This window comes from Nestor notabilis, unplaced genomic scaffold (assembly GCF_000696875.1).
Source record: "Nestor notabilis isolate BGI_N333 unplaced genomic scaffold, ASM69687v1 scaffold6396, whole genome shotgun sequence".
In the NCBI taxonomy this organism is placed as follows: domain Eukaryota; kingdom Metazoa; phylum Chordata; class Aves; order Psittaciformes; family Psittacidae; genus Nestor; species Nestor notabilis.
In genome coordinates, this window is record NW_009933280.1 from 88,998 (window position 1) to 107,495 (window position 18,498).

At 39.6% G+C, this 18,498-nt stretch overlaps 1 protein-coding gene across 1 annotated transcript; it reads right to left on the reverse strand.

Moving 5' to 3' along the window:
• Nucleotides 1-4,752: 4,752 nt before the first annotated feature.
• Nucleotides 4,753-17,383, reverse strand: LOC104407499 (serum albumin-like). The gene is given in 15 exon segments (XM_010016800.1): nt 4,753-4,902; nt 5,154-5,210; nt 6,175-6,307; nt 6,838-7,049; nt 7,562-7,700; nt 7,860-7,957; nt 8,819-8,951; nt 9,481-9,695; nt 10,563-10,692; nt 11,700-11,797; nt 12,809-12,941; nt 13,666-13,880; nt 14,773-14,905; nt 15,638-15,698; nt 17,256-17,383. Coding segments are annotated over 14 exon segments (1,836 nt in total). The 5' UTR covers nt 17,341-17,383; the 3' UTR covers nt 4,753-4,902; nt 5,154-5,159.
• Nucleotides 17,384-18,498: the final 1,115 nt, after the last annotated feature.

The following is an 18,498-nucleotide window of genomic DNA, read 5'->3' on the forward strand; positions in this document are numbered from 1 at the left end:
AGTGGCTGGAAGGCTGCTAATGGAAAAGGACCTAGGGGTGCTGACTGACAGAGCTGAGCATGAACCTGCAGTGTGCCCAGGCAGCCAAGAAGGCCTATGGCATCCTGGCCTGTATCAGAAATAGCATGGCCAGCAGGTAGTGATCATCCCCGTGTACTGGGCACTGATGAGTTCCTATGTTCTCACCAGTCCCTCACTACAGGACAGACACTGAGGTGCTGGAACAGGTCCAGAAAAGGGCAACAAAGCTGGTGAAGGGTCTAGAGAGTAAGTCTGATGGGGAACAGCTGAGGGAACTGGGGTTGTTCAGTTTGCAGAAGGCTGAGGGGCGACCTTACAACTACCCGAAACGAGGTTGTAGTGAGCTGGGGGTCAGTCTCTTCTCCCAGGTAACAAGTGATAAGACAAGAGGTAAGAGCTTCAAGCTGCGCCAGAGATTTAGACCGGATATTAGGAACAATTTCTTCACCAAGAGAGGCATTGGAACAGGCTGCCCAGGGAATGCTGGAATCACTGTCCCTGGAAGTGTTCACAAACCATGTGGATGAGGCCCTCAGTGACATGGTTTAGTGGTGGCCTTGGCAGGCCTGGGGTAATGGTTGGATTTGATGTTCTTAAAGGTCTTTTCCAACCTAGTTGATTCTATGATTCTATTCTATGATAGCAAAGAAAGAGTCAAAGGGGACACAGAGCACAACCTTTCATACAGTTTGTCTCCTAGTCTGTTGTCAGGAGAGACCACATACATTTTTTTAAATATATATATGTACCATTCTAGAGAGACTAATTTTTTTAAGTGTTAATAGAGAATTCTTGCTTTGGAGCTAATGAGTTCACACTGAAAGGGACCACGATGATAAGGAAAAATGTAACCAAAATGTATGGTAAGTCTGAAATGCTCTAAAGTCCTTAATTTACTTACAGAGCAAAATTTAGGCTTAGAAACTGGTATTTACACTTTCTGGTACTGTGGTTTGAGATCTCTCAACTGCTGCACCCAGGTTTGTTTTGCCTTTTTTTTATGTTGATTTCTCCTGCTGAGTTGTTTTGACAGCACGCAGAGATAGCAAGGTTGAAGGAATGAATGCTGTTGAAACTAGGGGGAAAAAATATTTTACTGAACTTGAGACAACAATCACCTATTAACTATTAATCTGTTTTCTTTTTTTTTTTAACCCCTCCTTGTACATACACCATCTTTTCCTATAGTTTTCAGCTTGGCTGTGTGAAATGCTTGAAGTGGATTGGTTCCAAAGAAATTACCTGATGTCACAGGTGACATGTTTTTGGTTGATACTTCTGTAACATCAATTTCCAATTAGGAGCATGTGCTATTCCTTTTCTCTACAGTAGCAGACACAGCTTCAGCATCAGTTCTATTCTTCATTAAAATCAGGACTTAACTCATAAAGCAGCATCAGAACCATAGACATGCTTCTGGAAACCCTTCTGTCTAAGAATGGTAGGTGAGCTGCAGGTAATTCCTTATCTTTCTTCTCCACTGTATTTTCAGTTCTTGGGACAGCCTGTCCATGTTGCTTTCTTAAGTGATTTTTGGACAGTTAGTCTGTTGTGAAACCTCCACACTTCTTCAGAATCTTGCACTCGTACTTATGAGTCCTGCCTAATTCCTTGATTTCTTTTCTGTATTTGAACAAGCTACAATAATGATCATGTTCTCTGTTAAAATCAGCATGTTTTGAAAATGAAGACATAACCCCCTGAAAATTTTTCTTATGGAAGTTTCACATTATTGGGATCTCGAGGGTTTTGATTTGTTTTTTATCGTTGCAGCAGGGGGAGAAAAATGCACTTCAGGTTGAAAACATTCAACAAAGAGAAGTGCTTAACGAAACCAAATAGAGGGCTTTTTTTGATGGAGAAAAACGTAATACCTTTAGATTCAAGCACGTGCTGAGACTAGGCTGGTGGCAGCCGTTTAACTGCACACTCATAGTCGATAAGAAGAACAAGTGCAGGAGCATCAAGAAGAGCCCATTGCAAGCATCTGAATGTAACTAATGAAAAGGAAATTTAAAAGCCAATGAAATGCGGCACAAAGCTCCTAAGAAATAATATTTTACTAAGTAAATGAAGAACTATTTATGTCTGTTAATCACGCAAATGAGTCATGAAAATCATCATATGACTCCTTGGGTTTTCAGACCCAAATGGTTATCAGCATTCCATATTTAAAAACATATATATGCATATGTATCTAAAAATATGACTGTAGCCAAAGATTCAAAGAATATTACAATGGAGAAACCCTCACTCCCACCATCTTTCTCCTCTTTGTGCTTTCTGAAAATTCAAGGCTTGCTGAGAGTTGTTTTTCCTGGCAAAATAAAGGAAGGAAGATGGACAAATTGGAAATTAAATATGGGAAAAGACAGGTGTTTTTACTGGAATGTTGAAAACTGAAAACAGATGAGGTTTCTGAAGAAAAGTATTCTTTCTTTTGCACTTGTACTCATGAGTCCTTCCTGATTCCTTGATAATATTTTTTGAATGAAAACTTACCTGATTTGACAGTGGTGGGTGGAAGACTCCAGTATTTGAAATGCATGTGTAGTTTTTTCTGGGCACATAGCAATATTCCTTCACTCTATTCTTATCTACCTGGAAAGTATTCACCCAGTACAAAACAAGCAGTTCCTATTCCAGGCTTTGTGCTGCAGTTGCTGTGGGAAGATGTTGTCTACATTTGCTCCTTTGGGGAATAAATTAAGACACTGGGTTACAGTTAACCAAAATGCTAGGTTTTCACCAACTCTTGATGAGAGTAGTACTGCTGCCTTCAGCTGGTAGTAACCAAAGTGGTCTGAAGTATATTATAAAAGGTCACCCATTACCTGCCTGGTCCTAAAGCATTCATCTTTGTGAACTCTACACAAGTATAGACTTAGCTAGAGCTGTGAGTGTGCTTCCTTATTCCTTTTCCTTCTGAACTTGAACACTGCAAGGAAAAAAGGAAAATCACCTCACTACAAAGAAACCCAGATGGACAAAAAAGTATCAGTTGTGGTAAGCCACAACCCACAAGGCAGCCCCAGGAATACAAGGAAGATGGCTCAGCATGGGAGCAAAAGCTTTTAAAAAGTAATTTTCAAAATCACATCAACACAGAGGCTCAATATATTTCTTAAAGTACTGCAGCTCAGCTGCAGTGCTCTGTCTTATGCAAACTGAAAGCTACTGACGTGCAAGAATGAAATAGATGGGTTCCTACAGATTGTAGAAATGGGCTGGGGTGGAGAGAAATCCATCATTTCCACCTATTTTTGCTACATTGATATTCAACTCAACTTTACTCTCTTGCCACATTACTCTTTTCAGCATTGATAAATGATAAATGCAGCCCAGAAATCATTTATCTATTAATTCTGTATCTCTTTGGAGCCAGCAGAATTGCAAACAAACACATTCATTACAAGCGCATTTTCAGTTACTAAATCTTAATGGAACCTTTAACTTGGTTTGTATTTAGAGTTATTCAAAGTGCAGTTGAAAAGCCATAGCCCATGTGACAGCACACATAACAATCGTTACGGTGTTACAGCGTGGGGAGTAGATGGAAATCTAATGAGAAACCTCCACTTCTTGACAGATTTGTAGCATAGGGCTGATTTCCATGCATCAGAATCATCACCAAATCCCTTCCTTGAATGAATTTAACTTGTCCTAATTCACTAATCTAGAGCAGGTTAGTTTTACCTGCAGTGGATAACTGTCAGCTTTTTGGATGGTGAATTACGTAATGGGAGTGGTCTTTGGAATGCCTGTTTTGCTCCCTTAAACTAAGGGAAAATGTGCTTCACTGCAACTGACAAACGATTCTTGCTTCAATTCACAAAACTCTAAGTTTCAAATGAGATGTTTGTGAATGACTTGGGGTCACACAAACTAAACCAATACCTAACTATGACTCGCAGTGATTGAATGTTCAAACCTTTCAATCATAACAAGACGGATGAGTCTTCATTTTCAGTTTTCAACCCGGTGTCTCTAAATGTTTCATTCTGAGTGTACTTCTGTGGTTCTGGAGAACATTCCCAGTTCATGAACTACAGGCAAAAGAGTGTCAAGGCCAAGAAAACTGCCCTAATGAAATGTCTTATTATGCAAGGGTTATGCAAGGGTCCTTGTTAAAGTGAAACTACCTATGAGCTAGAAAATCATGCTGCTTTAGTGGCATATAACAGAAATATTTCTCTCTTCGGAGCTTCCTGAAATGAAGGGCATGATTCAGATGGGAGGCTTTCCAAAAGACAACACTAAAGTCAAAAGCTGTTTTAAAAACAACTTAAAAGACATGAAAAGAAGTGTCTAAAAGCAGATCTGTTTGCATCTCTGCAAGCAAAGGGATACTTGATGTGGGACTGATGTAAAAAAATTGTTCTTTTTTCCTTTGAATAAGATCTCATTGCCAGTCATCTTATTTAGATGGAACACTTCCGTTGAACGTTTTCTTAATGTGTGCTTATAACTGCTGAGGTAAAGCCTAAAGTGAACCTCTAATTGAATCAGAGTATTAAAGCCTAGTTAAATGTGTTTGCACCTTTCATATCCTTTCATACCTACTTTCCAAGAGCAAGAAATAAAAAACCCATGGAATCCCTGCCCTTACATAGTACTTGTAGCAACCATTTTGTGTAGGGAGCACTGCAGAGCTTTGTCTTATGGTAGTCATCAGCAGACAAGGACAGATGCAGATTTATAAAGCTTTTATTTATTATTCATTTTTTCAAAGTGATAGAATTGAAAAGTTTCTGGAAAAGCATGTGGTTTGACAAAACGCTAAAGATTCATGAAATACTCATTCAGTACCAAAGGAAAAAAGGTAATGGGCAGGAGAAGTTGCACAGAAGTATTTTTCTTCATATTTTCCCCACTGGCAACCTAGATTGGAGAAATAAAAAGGATTATTTTGTGTAATAGTAGCACACCAGTAGTACTTCCACTTGCTGTATGCTGTGTAATGGCAGATGATTAAACAGCTGTTAGAAAAAGCGACTGCTTGGTGGTTAAAGGGAAGCTGGATGCTTTTTTGAGCTGAAGGAGTTATGTTTTGGGCAGAAGGGTGGGCAGGGATAGGTAGATAGATAGATAGATAGATGGCTCAATATATGTGCATTATTGCTGTTACCTACCACGTGTTAAACGCCAATTCCTAATGTGGCTCTGCTCTGGACTATTAGGTTTGCACCCTAGAAAAAGGAATACAAACAGTTGTGAGAGAGAAGCCAAAGGGGGGGAAGTATGTAGTGCTTGAGCAGAAATTTCTATAAACTTAAACTTGTGCCTGTGTTCTGTTTCAAAGGATAATTCTAATGGTCCTTCCTAAGTTTAGAATCTGTGCACTCGTGTATGTTGGCTATTTTTCAGTTTTGCAAAGGTAGAAAATACACTTTTAGAGTGAATTAGAGACAAAAATCATTATTTCCTAAGTATCCCTAATTACCTGTGCAATTCTTTGGTTATATATTTAAAAAGGATTCAATCAATAAACAGTTTAGGATATTGGTAATAGAGTTCTCTGCTTCAAATGATAATGAGTTTGCTGTTGGAAACTGTCATTTATCCTTCCTGTAAATGCTTTGTGTTTGCTCGGCAATATGTCTATAGATCAACTCCTCCTGTGGTTATTTCAGATGTTGAATGAATGAATGTATTTGTGGTTACTGAGTTTGAAAAAAAACACATAATCACCTGGACTCCCCTTGCTAATGTATATATATTTGCTAGGTGTCTGATAATTGATGCACATGCACTTTTTACCGGTAATCCTTCAGAATTCTATAAGAATCTGTAGCACAAAAGGAAGTCTGTGTATGTGAGAGGTAGAGCTTAGGTTCTATGCATGCATCTTTTCAGCTATGGCTTGTAATTCAGCTCTTCCAGACAAGGCCCTGAAGAAATTTATCTAATCCAAAATTTAGCTGTGCTTTGAGCAAATGACTGCACTACATGACCTCCAGGCAGCCCTTCCACACAAAACTGGGCAATGACTGCTGCACATGTTCTGCTCTGCAGGTAATTTTAGTGTAAGGGCACACAGACAAGTGATTGCCGTAGTTTGCAGAACTGCTTTCCTAATGCATGGTTTCCTACTGAGTTTCTGGTTTCCCATATTCATTTCTTGTTTTGTTTTTTAAAGGAGATAGGAAATACCTCTTCCCCAAAGCATGTCTCAATATCTGATTGCTTGCAGCATTTGTCCACCATGGCAGTGAAACCATCAGCAATTGTCTTGATTTGTTCTTCTGTCATCTGGGGCTTGCGTTTAATGAGGTTGACAAGCAATCTGAAAACAAAGCCACAACACAGAGTTAACGCTACCTGCTGTAGTTTGAATTCCCAGTTTCAAATATGCCATTCTGTGCAGATACTGCTCATTTATGAGGCTTTGATTTTTTGGTTGGTTTTTTTTTTCGGTCATGCCTAGAGGAGTCTGTGCCTATTCGTGATTCCAAACTCCCAGTCTACCACTTTGCTTTTTGTTATCCCAGTTATAGGTGGGAAAAAACTTACTGCAATGACCTTTACGTTGTCTTAATGAAGAACATCTTAAGATTTGCACTGGCAGTGGGCCTACATGAAACAGGTCAGCTAAGACACTGATTTTATTTGAAGAAAATACCCTATTTTGCCTCTTCCAAACCACAAGATGCTATGCACTGACAAGGTCAGTGCAAACACATAGTTCCATCTGGCTTTTTATCTGTTGCTAGTGAAGTCCCAGTTTGATGACAAAACAGGGTGTAGCTTCCTTCTGTACCCCTCTTCCAAGTATTACATTTCAGAAGCTTTTCTACAAATACTTCTTCAGCTTACTTCATCTGCCCTAGTTCCCGTTAAGTGCACAATTTTTCATCAAAGCTGAACATATCAGGGTTAAATGCTGGAGGCACATATTTGGTATCTACTCCCATGGCAGTGAAACAGGGTCTCCTGTAAGCGTAAGAGTCACTGCAGCAGTGTGAAACGTTGTCATTTACAGGTGTGGTCTCCTGCCTCTTGCACATGTCCTGAATCACAATGCTCAGCTGAAAAGAGAAGGAAAGAAGGACAAATTTGAGTTACATCTGCTGCAATAACAGATGTGGTGATTGTGGTACAATAGCATAGCTGGAAGTGGAAGCTGTCAGATCCAAACACCTCCTTGGAAATGGCATGGTCTTAAAACTTAAAATGAATATGTATTTCTGGAGCTGGGTATTTCTTAGTCTGCAAACAGTCTGCCTATCATGCTACAATCAGTAAGTACATTTAGTTTTTTTGAGAGACTTTTTAGCTTTTCCGTATGTAAGCAGCCAACCAACTTATTTTTGCTTCCTGAGGGAGAGCAAAGTGTAGCTGAAATTTTCACAAGCTCCCATCAGACAACTATTTAGGTTCTCACATTCAATAAAAATTAACAGACTTCAAATTCTCTTAGGTAGATGCTTAGCTTGGGATTTGTGGAAAATCTTGTGAGTTTACTATTTCATCAGAAATGAACATTTTCTGAGAATAGAAGAAATCTCCAAGAGTAGCGAGAATAAAGCAGTGTACTCACATATCCCTCAGAGCAAGGCAGGCGTTTGTTCTCAGGAAGCTTGCAGCACTTACTACCAACAGCTGTCATTTTCTTTCCAATTTCAAGCAAGGTGTCAGTTGATACTTGAGGCATTTTCTTCGTGTAGCGGATGAGAAGTCTGAAAAAGTCATATCAAAATGACTGTTGGCTCACATTTGATGAATGCTCTACTGAGCTAGACCACTGAAGTGAAAACAGAAGTGAAGACCAAATAAATTTGCCCAAAGCAGTCTGCACCATTCTTTACACTCATGAATATTTATCAGCAAGTACTTACGCTTTAAGAAAGTCTGCCTCGCCATGGGTAGCAAGAAGGTTACAGTTGGTGTTTACAACATCCTGAGTTTCTTTGATATGCTTGTTCAAATCCTCTTGCTGCAAACCAGTATGAATTCATTAGTAAAGTTAGAGCAGGACATGCTGGTAAATAGTCATACAAACGCAGCTTTTGAGCTCTTCTAAATCTTATTAGCTCTGAGATACCCATTTTGCAAGGCTGATTACCTCCATATAGCCTGGGTGGCTTAGGGAGGGCTTGATTCTTATGTAAAACTTAAGTTCTAGCAGAAATTCAGTTAAAAAGGCAGCAAGATTTTTTTAATTTAATTTAAATCAGTTACCTGTTGGACTTTCTAGACAACAGGGTTTTTTGTTTGCTTTTTTGTTTGGTTTTATGTTTTTTTTGTTTAAATGGGGTGAGTATTTTTCAAGTATAGGATTACCAACTGTGAGGAGAACATCCTCTTTCTATTCCTTGGCCAAAGCTGTCAGTGACTCCATTTGTGCTGTGACTTGTGTGCAATTCAGTTGAAGATTAGGAGATCAAAGTTTATGCTTAGTATCTGTGAGCTGGCCATGCAGGTTCCCATCATAATCCATGAGCAGCCATACTCAGTATAGGTAGTGGAGCCCATAGAATAATTCATCTAACCAGTGATTAATCATCTTCAGGCTAAGCAGAATCACTTCTGGGAGGCAGAGGCATCAGACAGTTGTGAGACTAGTCTGAAATTTCATAAGGCAACCAATGATGTTATTCTGTGATCTGAGAAAATTCTGTAACGTTGTCACAGGCCCTGAACTGCTTCGTGTCCCATCAGAACACTAACTTTCCCTGGGACCAGTCACTCAAAATGCTTTCTGTCTGCTCTTCCATGGGAGTTTCTCAACCCAGTTGTTTCACGAAAGGTACCAAGCAAGCACTGTAGTTATCTGCAAACAAAGTTGTGCACCTACAGCATTTCCATAGCACTGGGCAGGGTTGTCTGTCTTGCAGCACTTTTCCAGGAGTGTTTCATATCCCTTAGCAACTCTCAGAATCAGCTGTGTGGAGAGCTCAGGGTGTCTCCGTGCATATTCATAAATGAACCTGAAAGACACACAGGCTGACAGAATTAGAGCTCCTGAACAATGTGCTGTTTTCTTCAAGCATAGCACAATAACTGACAATGACAGTTCCCTGGATGAGATCAAGCAAATGGACAATGAGCTTGGAATGTTGTTTGCTTGTTTTAGTACATGATTTTGGTCGTTCTGTTGTCTACCAACAAGGCAAATGTAAGAGGAACAAAATAGTTCCCTGGGACAGAATAATTCTTAAGCAGGTAATGTATGTGGGCATACACAAAGCCCACAAATAAATGCACTGATAAATTCAGATTTGATAAGTAGGACAGTGATGAACAGAAACAATCACAAAGCATGAATGAGAAACTAGGGGTTCAACTAGGGTCAGAGCTACATCAGACTTCCATGTGGTCATCTCTGTTCTCCATGTGCAGTTGAAACTACAAGAGGACAGTTTTTCCAGCAGAGCAAAAGGTCATAGTCCAGAAAAGACAGAGCCTCATTTGCAGAAACATTCAAATACAAGCACACATGCTGTTTGCACTACTTACTCAGACAAGAATGCATCGTGGCCTGCCTCAAAGCTCTTGCACACTTCCTTATCTTGGATGTATTTTTCAACTAGTGAAGGAAGATCTGCAGGTTTCTCATCAAAATCTGCTTCAATAACGCACTGGCTTCGCTCTACAACTGGCTTGGCACAGCAGTCTTTGATTTTACTTGACAAAACATCTTGTTTAGAGCACATATAGGTTATAAGCTCTGCCTAAAGAATTAAAACATATTATCAGACAAGCTATTAAATAATAATTTAAAGATAAATTCATCCCCCCTCTCTTTTTCAGATTCTTCCCTTTTCATCCAGGTCACCTATTTACTTAGCACTTTCCTAAGGAAATGCTGTTTCCATGAAAGAGAATAATCAGAGCTACAGCATACTAAGCACTGTGTTCATGGGTACAGGGAAAATATGGTTCTTGCCCTGATCTTAGAAACTTTGAGAAGACAAACTCTGGAAAGTCATTGAGTGATCTCTCACAAGGATACCAGATAGATCTGACAGTCGGGTGTCCAGCTCTGAGAGATGACAAAAACCCCAGAGCTTCATAAAGCCAGCACTGGACACCAGCTGGTTTAACAAGCACATCTAAGTTCCAGCCAGAGAGGCAATATTTAAATCATGTCACTGTTGCACAGTTTTTCTAATCCTCCCATGCAAGCTGTTCTCTAGAGTTCCCTGACACTACAGGAAAGCTGCATGAATGGCAGTACACACCAAAGACAGCAGAAAATTGCCTGTGCTTTCTTTCACTTTGTTTATGATTGAAGTGAGTAAATACCATCAAACAATCTCACAGATAAATGTTTTGATTTCAGCCAAACACACACACTATACTGTAAGTGACATCTCCTTGCCCTCATGATTATGGAGGGCTAGATCCAGAACCAGTGCAAAGCCTAGTTCCAGGAACAAGCTGCTGAGCTGGCTGGCTGTGAGATTTTCAGTGGCTGAGGAACCTTCCAGCAGTGTTGAGTATGAATTCCCTGGACTGTGAATGAATAGCTGCACAAATATTTGTCTTCCTAAACATTGTCCAAGTATGTAAACAGTTTTGACAAATATTTGGCTTACCCTGTCATCCATGCACTCTATCATGTCCCCTTCACAGCACTCTTTGTAGACACCCTTAATGTCCTGTAGAATTTTAACAATTTCTGAGAACGGAGCCTTGGGATATTTCTGGCTCAGGTGAGCAAGTTTACTGGGTGGAAAAGAAGAAAAATACGTTTCTTTTAAAGCTCAGCACTGAACAGAAATCTTGCTAACGCTTGTGATAGTGTAGATCAGCATCATTGGAAGTAAATATTAATTCATTCTTCTCATCTCATTTCTGGTGGTTAGTAACAAAAAGGGCATTGACACCTGCACCAGTACCCAGTGCTTCTTTAAAATAGAAAGAAACAAGTGTTTGATTCTTCTGTTCTGTCTCAGCTGTCTGTGTAAGAATCACACCCTAGAATTACCCATGGCTGGGGAATGACCTGTAAAGGCTCTCTAGATTGCTTAGCACAGATGTATATAGTCCTAATGAAGCCTTTAAATCAAAACTCACTATATCTAGTAAGGCAATCCTAGTCAATGTTAGTGTATTAAACAAGCACAGAATGTAAAGCAACTCTGTTGGAAAGATTAAGTCTTTCTTAATCTTAAAAACATAACTTTGATAATAACTGTGATACTGCCAAATCTGATTCTTTCACTGATTTAAGGTTCAAACTAGCAACTTATTTAAAATAAATAAATAAGTAAAAAGCATGTTAGGAAGTACCATGAGTGCACTGCTCTAACTCAGCACCTGGAAATTGAATTCTATATGCTTGTGTTTTCATAGAATGATAGAATCACAGGATGCTATGGGTTGCAAGGGACCATAAGGCTCATTCAGTTCCAACCCCCTGCCACAGGCAGGGACACCTTCTACTAGGCAAGGTTGCTCCAAGACCCATTCAACCCCAGAAGGCACTTGCATTTCCACCCCCCTGCCACAGGCAGGGACACCTTCTACTAGGCAAGGTTGCTCCAAGACCCATTCAACCTGGCCTTGAACACTGCCAGGGTTGGGGCAGTCACAGCTTCTCTGGGAACCTGTGCCAGTGTCTCGCCACCCTCACAGGAAAGAATTTCCTCATAGTGAGGAATTTTCTTCTTGATTAGTTTCAGGTTCATGTTAACAAGTCTACTTTTTATAAAAAAATGATTGGAACTTACTTTGCTTGGAAAGTTCTCTCACCAAATTTGTTGAGAATTTCACAAGAATACTGCTGCTTCAGGCTTATTTTCTTGGCTTTTTCTTTTATGGCACCTGCCTATAGTAACAGGATGCACACGGTCACATTAAACTTGCCACATTTAATGGACTGAGAAAAAAAACAATCTGAAACTCCCACTTCAGATGCAGAGCAGGTCGTGGTCCAGTTATGTCTGCTGAGAAGCCAAACCAGCTAGTCTATATGCTATGCCTTATGGCACAGTGCAGTTCTACAAACATGCTGCTGTTCACCAATTACTTCAATTTGATTGAAGCCTGTGGCTTCAAAGGAGCCTAAGTTATCTTACAAAGCACCAGAGGGATTGAGTTGGAGACAAAAGGAAAATTAGGCTCATGCCATTGCCAAGGCTAACATGGAATCTTAGCTACAGTTCTCTAAAAAGGAGAGCTCTGTGGAAGTCATCTGCTATTGAATCATCAGACTAACACATGATTAATCCTTCTCTACAAATTCTTCATACCAAGATTTTCATGAACAGGAAGATTCTACCTGTTTCTCACTCTTTCTCCTCCATTTGCTTGGACAACAAATAGGGCAAAAATAGGGGAGACCTCTTGTACACCTACACTCTGGATGAGGTGATGGCATGTTAGGCTGCCAAGAGAGAGCTGTCTTGCCTTCGTGCCTCTCTGGTAGCATGCCTTCCTGCTACAGTTCACCACAGATGAAAAATTCCAAGTGCTACATGGTCTTTGGATTCAGCACATCTGCACAATACTCACAGCTCCCTGATAATGTGTTAGCAAAGGGACAAAAATACAAACTTAATTATCTATGGTTCAATTCTTTTGGTTTTGTTTTTTTGTTTCATTTAAAAAAACCCAAAGTATGAATATTTACTCCATGTTAGTTTCTACAAAGCCACATACAAATGTTTACCCAAAACCACCCTAGGAAAGCAGAACGTTGGAATTATAAACTGTAATTTAATATTAACTGTTTAAAGCCACTTCTTGCTTTAAAAATAATTGTTACTAAGATCAGAAGAGATCTTTATGCAGCAGACCATTCGCTTAGTTTTTACCCACAGTGAAAAACTGGATATACCTTTTCATCCAAGCAAGCACCAACATCACTCTCTTTGCAGCAGCTCTGAAGTACATGTTCATAATCAGCAGCCAGACCAAGGATTGTTGGAGCATACAAGAATGGGGTTCTTCTTGCAACAGAATAGATGAAACTGTAAGGAAAAGGAAAATCTAAGTTACATATTCCAATGACAACAGCAAATGGCCTTAAATCTCCTAGAGTTTCTATAGCTTTCGTTTTGAGTTCAGAAATACAATCTACTTTCCTAATACAATGCCTTCTATGGGAAACGCTCTCTTAAATCTCAATTTCCAAAGCAGGGCTCAGTAGCAATGACAGGTGGATTAACTCCTTCTATTGTCAGCCACCTAGTTTGATGTGCATATGGTTTGATTTTTTTAAATGCATTGTCAGATACTTTAAAATTGTGATTTTGAGTGTGAAAAACTATTCTATGGCCATTTCACCAAGATTTTCTTGCTGATTTTTATTCTTTGTACTGTTATCTTTCTTCATTCTTTCTAATTACAATGGGATTAGTTGGAGGCTGGAGCAAGTAAATTATTAAATCAGTGTTGGAAACACTGTGGTTTTACAGGGGTTTATTGGGGGAAAAAAGAAGTCCCCCAAGATTTATAGAATGTGATCCCTTAAAACCCATTTTTGAATGGAAAAACCTGTGCTAGCATGGAATGAAAAAACATGATCCGAGCTTTGGCTATTTAACAACTGAGCAACTGATTTACGCATGCAGATATGAGGTAGAACTCTTGCAACTTCTAATGTCTTGTATGTCCATGCACTCTGTATAGCTTGGAGATCCCTCTTCTGCACAACTATATACTTAAAGAGTACAAAATGGCCATTTTTCTTACTGTCCCATGAATGACACACGGTTGTCCTGGTAATCCTTGCATATCACATCAGCAGCTGGTCTCTGGTATGGCTGAATGAAGTCTGGCTGGGCAACTTTAAATGACAGGAAGCACTGATTTCTTTCAGGATCAGCCTTACTACAGCAGTCAGCCATTGCACCATATGAGTCACGGAGCTTTTCCATTTGGCAGATTTCATCCAGGAAAATAGAGGGCTGTAAGGGAGATGCTGAAGGTCAGAATTATTCCTTATAGAGACTGTAATGTACAATGTACTTATCTGTAAAAGAAAACTCAGATTGATAAGTAAATACATGTTTTACAGGGATAATATTTAGACCATAAATCAGAATAAGCCATTGTTTTCAACACAATTTCATGAAGTTTTATGTGCTCCAATATCAAAACTGTTATTGAAAAAAATTAATTATAATTTAAAATACTCTGTGCAAGACAGAGATCTCCTTTTACTTCAAATCTGACTAAACTGAATTTTCAGATGAATTGAAGCAGAATTTAAGATTCTACTTGATCAGGTTGGGAAACCTTTAAGGAGAACTAAGGTAGTCATGTCATTTGGTCTGAATGTTAGAGCTCAAAAGAACACAGGCACCTGTCTTTCTGAAGCCTGCTAGACACCCAGGGATCTTCCTTACCTGCACACTTCTTTTGTGATCTCATATTAGAAGAATTTTTTTAAAACTTCTTAAACTAAGTACCTTAAGCTAGCACACATACCTTTTCAAGTCACCCCAGTGTGAAAACCCACACACTTTGGTCACCTGAATACCTAGAATTAGACCTGTATTTTACAGCTGGGGTATTTGCACTAAATGCTAATATTTATTTCCAGGCAATGCTAAACTTAATGTGCCTTAGTGTTGTGTCTGGGCTCCAGTTTGTGGCTCCACATATCATTTAGGCATTTCTGAAAGGCAGAGTTTAGAACCCAACAAAAACAAATTCTTTGTTTCAGCACTAAAATCTGAGAATTGGCTGATGACAACAGCCACACCTGAAAGGATCAGGTGTAAATCCTCAGTGAGGATGATGCTGGTAGCTGCACAGAATGAGGAGGAACACAATACCAAAGGAGTCGTTGCATACCAGTGATTTCGTGCACTCAGGAGCATCCTCATTGGCAACACACTTCTGTGCCAGATCAACAACATCCTTTACCAGCTTAGACAGTCCCTCGTAAGAACATCTCTGGAGATACTGAGCAAATGTGATCATGGAACTGAAACACAAAGCATGTTTTGGAATATGGAGGTAAGAAACATACCAGATAACATTTTCAAAGGTGCCTCTGGATACGAAATTCTTCAAATGACGTGCAAAAATGCTTAAATAGAGTACCATGAAGAGCTTAGTACCAGATCCCATATCCTTCCTCTTCTCACCTCCTTTCTAAAAGAAGGTTTTCAGCCTTACTCCCCAAGAACAGAAGTCTTGAATAATAGCTTAGAAATAAAACAGAAAACACTATGATTTGAATTTCCTGCTGCTTTTACCAGCCGTAAACTAAGCTGGGTTTTGCCATTTTGTTACCAATTCTGATCTTCAGGCTGCCTTCTTTCAGAAGTCGGTATATTCCTGCCAGGGCCCTCTGCCATTCCCAAACCAATTTCAAAAGAAAATAATTGAATTGCCTCAGAAAACCTGTTGTGGGTTTGTTTGGGTTTTTTGGCAATGTCACAATCCAGCATAACTGTGTTCCCATAAGGAACACAGGTTTTCTCATAAGGTTTGCAAGGAGTTCTATTCCCAGAGAGCAAGAAAGTCATTGTGAATTTTGCAGGTCTTAACACATTTTTAGGCTTTGTATGCTAATAGTAAGGCTAACTCAGTGCCTTCAGTGAGACACATACACTCTTCACTCGCTCATATGGTGTGTTTTAGTTTTCCTTTTTTGTCCAATATCAACAGAGATGGAAAACAATCAGAAAATGTAAGCGGGATGTTTACTTACACTGCCTTAAATGTCTCTTCCTTCAAGTCATTGTAGCGATGGGCAATCTCACTCTTGTGCTCTAGGAAGGAAAGCAAATTGAACAGTGAGGCTCCCTATCCTCCTGGCTGTGCTAGACCCATTAAGGAATACCTGCTGGGCACCTTGGGTCAGATTTGCAAAGGGTGCAGCATTCACCCCGTTCTTAAGGGAATAACTTGGAGTAGCATCATTGTTTTGAAACAGCCCAAGATGATGCTGAACACTTGTCAAATCCCACCTCTGGGCACACCATTCTGGGTAATCTGTGCTGATTTTCTGGGAGCTGCAATCTGAAGCTCTTTTCAGCCACCTTGAGCTCTTTGATGTCTCAGATGACCCTTCTGTCCATTTGTGTGTAGACACCTAATGCTTACGCACGCTCATCTTTTTGAAGGAGCCCAAGCATATGATTTTTAGGATTCTAATACAAGATTTACCTCTGTAAGCATATACTAAATTCAAATACTCTAAATGACTGCTGTAGCTTACTGTTAAGGGTTAGCAAATATCTCCTTTGAGTAACTGACAACACTATCATGTCCACGCTACAAAGAAAGGAATGCAGCTGCAGTTTGATGACAGCAAGCATCACCAGAATTTTCTCTTTTTGAACACAAAACTATTAATATGGCAAATTCTGGTTCCAACCAGTGCATATCATCTGTGCTCTCCGTGAGAAGGAAAGCAGGTAAATACCTTCCCTTGGTCCTGGTGGTAACAAATACAGGTTGCAGTTACACCTTGCTCTTGGGGAGAAGACTCCCATGAGATTTCTCCAACAGATACTGAGTCATATGGCTACAGTAATGAATGAGCAAGACTGGGGCAGTCATCTTGGTGTAGAAATACCATTCAGAAGCATTTAGAAAACATGAGGAGTAATTCCTTTACCTAGTGGAATATACCTGCTTTGATAATAAGCGTTTTGGTACAGAAAATTGTAATTTAAAGATTTTTTTGCTGCTGTTCACTGGCATTCCAGCCAGCTCCTGAAAACTGAGTTTGGCTGAATTGGAGTATTTTCATGTTTCAAACAAAAATCAAAAATATCAGTGGAAAAATGTCTAGGACTGCCTGCAGAAATATTTTCTTGACGAATGTCTGAAGTTCTATAATACAGGGAGAGATGAAACAATGAGGAGGTTTTGGCTAGCCTTCCTATAGCCCAGACTGAGATGCATATTTTTTTGTTTTTTGACCTACTCATGTGAAAACTGTCACCTTTTACTGGTGAGGAGCTCACTTATGAACTACTATGCAAAAGATAGCACTTGCAAAAGCACAGTGCATCCCCTTTCTCAGCAAAGCACAGTGCGTCCCCTTTCTCTGCACTGGAAAGTAATAGATGCTGAATAATCAACATTTGTTCATGCCCTACACTGATGCTGCAAAGGGACATCACCAGACTTTCTCATCCAGTTAAGTTGTCCTGTTCTAGCCATCTCCTCGTGATTTCTTCATTTAGTTTCTTTTCAAGTCAATCAAGTTTTTCTCTTCTCTTTGGATCAGGCTTGCAAGAATTGTCCATGAAATTGCATTAAAGACATGACATTGATATAGCAAAGACTGCAAAGACAACTAAGTTGTCCTTTCTTACCTGCCCCTCGAGCAACTCTTTGCAGATTCCTGGATCTGGCAGAATTTACGAGGAAAATAAATGAAATTAATGTTACCCACTTCATGGTTGCAGATTATGATGTGGGTTAAAATGCTCAGAAAAGCTAGGAAGATAGAAGGGAAAGCATCTGCTTATATACTCTTTCCTACTTGAGTCTGTAAAATATTAACCATAGAGCTGGCACTTGTAGATTTCCACTTGGCCTGAAGAAGATTACAAAACTTGGACTGTCCTTGCCAAAAATTAATTTGATATGCTTTGTTTATTATGTTTTAGTCTGGGCCTTTTTGTCCTGAAAAGGTTGAACCTGCCAGCACCCAAATAGATAAAGTTTTGCGTAAATTTCCTTATCAAACGACAAACAAGGAGTTCAAGGCATCAGACAAGTGTCATCAAGTCTAATCCTAAAGCTGTGCTTTTTTCCTTTTTTTTTTTGCCTTTATTTGTTCAAAAGCAAAGCATGTTGGAATTGTACAGTAACTATTCACCCAGACAGGACAGAGTCCACACACTCACTTGTAACTAGAGAATTGTAATTTTTGATCACTTCACAAAGATGAGATGGCTCACCCAGAATTTGGTATAAGAAATACAGATTGGTAAAATACCGAGCACAAAGATACAGGTGAACAGCATCTCCAATCTCAACTGGCTTCCAAATTCTTCAAGGAACAGGAAGTAAAGATGTGGAACGGGTACCAGGGAATCCAAATCTCACCATGTATGTAGTTCCAGAGTGGAACAATTTCCTGCAGACAGCAGGTCTGTGTTAGTCAGTTGGAACTGACACTTTCACATTGTACAAGGCTGCACTTCACTTCAAATTTGTGATGTACACCTCGAGGAACATCCAAGAGGAAGGCTGAGTTGTTAGGTCCTGTTCTGGTGTTCTGTGGGCACTGCTATTCACCAGGAACCAGAAAACGGGAAAATACCTGTGTAAACATTTGCAAGAGCTGTCATCTCCTAATTTTTGCAATTTCTTGTTTGCACTGACATGCTCCGAAGAGTAATCTCTTCACTAAGCACCACTCTCCTCTTCAAAGATCTCTATTGGCAGGTTGTAACTTAGGAGATCAGATATGGGAAGAACTGCAAAGGTTGCAGTTCAACTATATGGAATATAATTGAAAGTTGCTTTCCAGAACAGTCAATGAGAGGCTTCAAAAAAACCCCTGACAAATATAAGGTTGGATCCTTACTGAGTGCACAGTGATGTAGT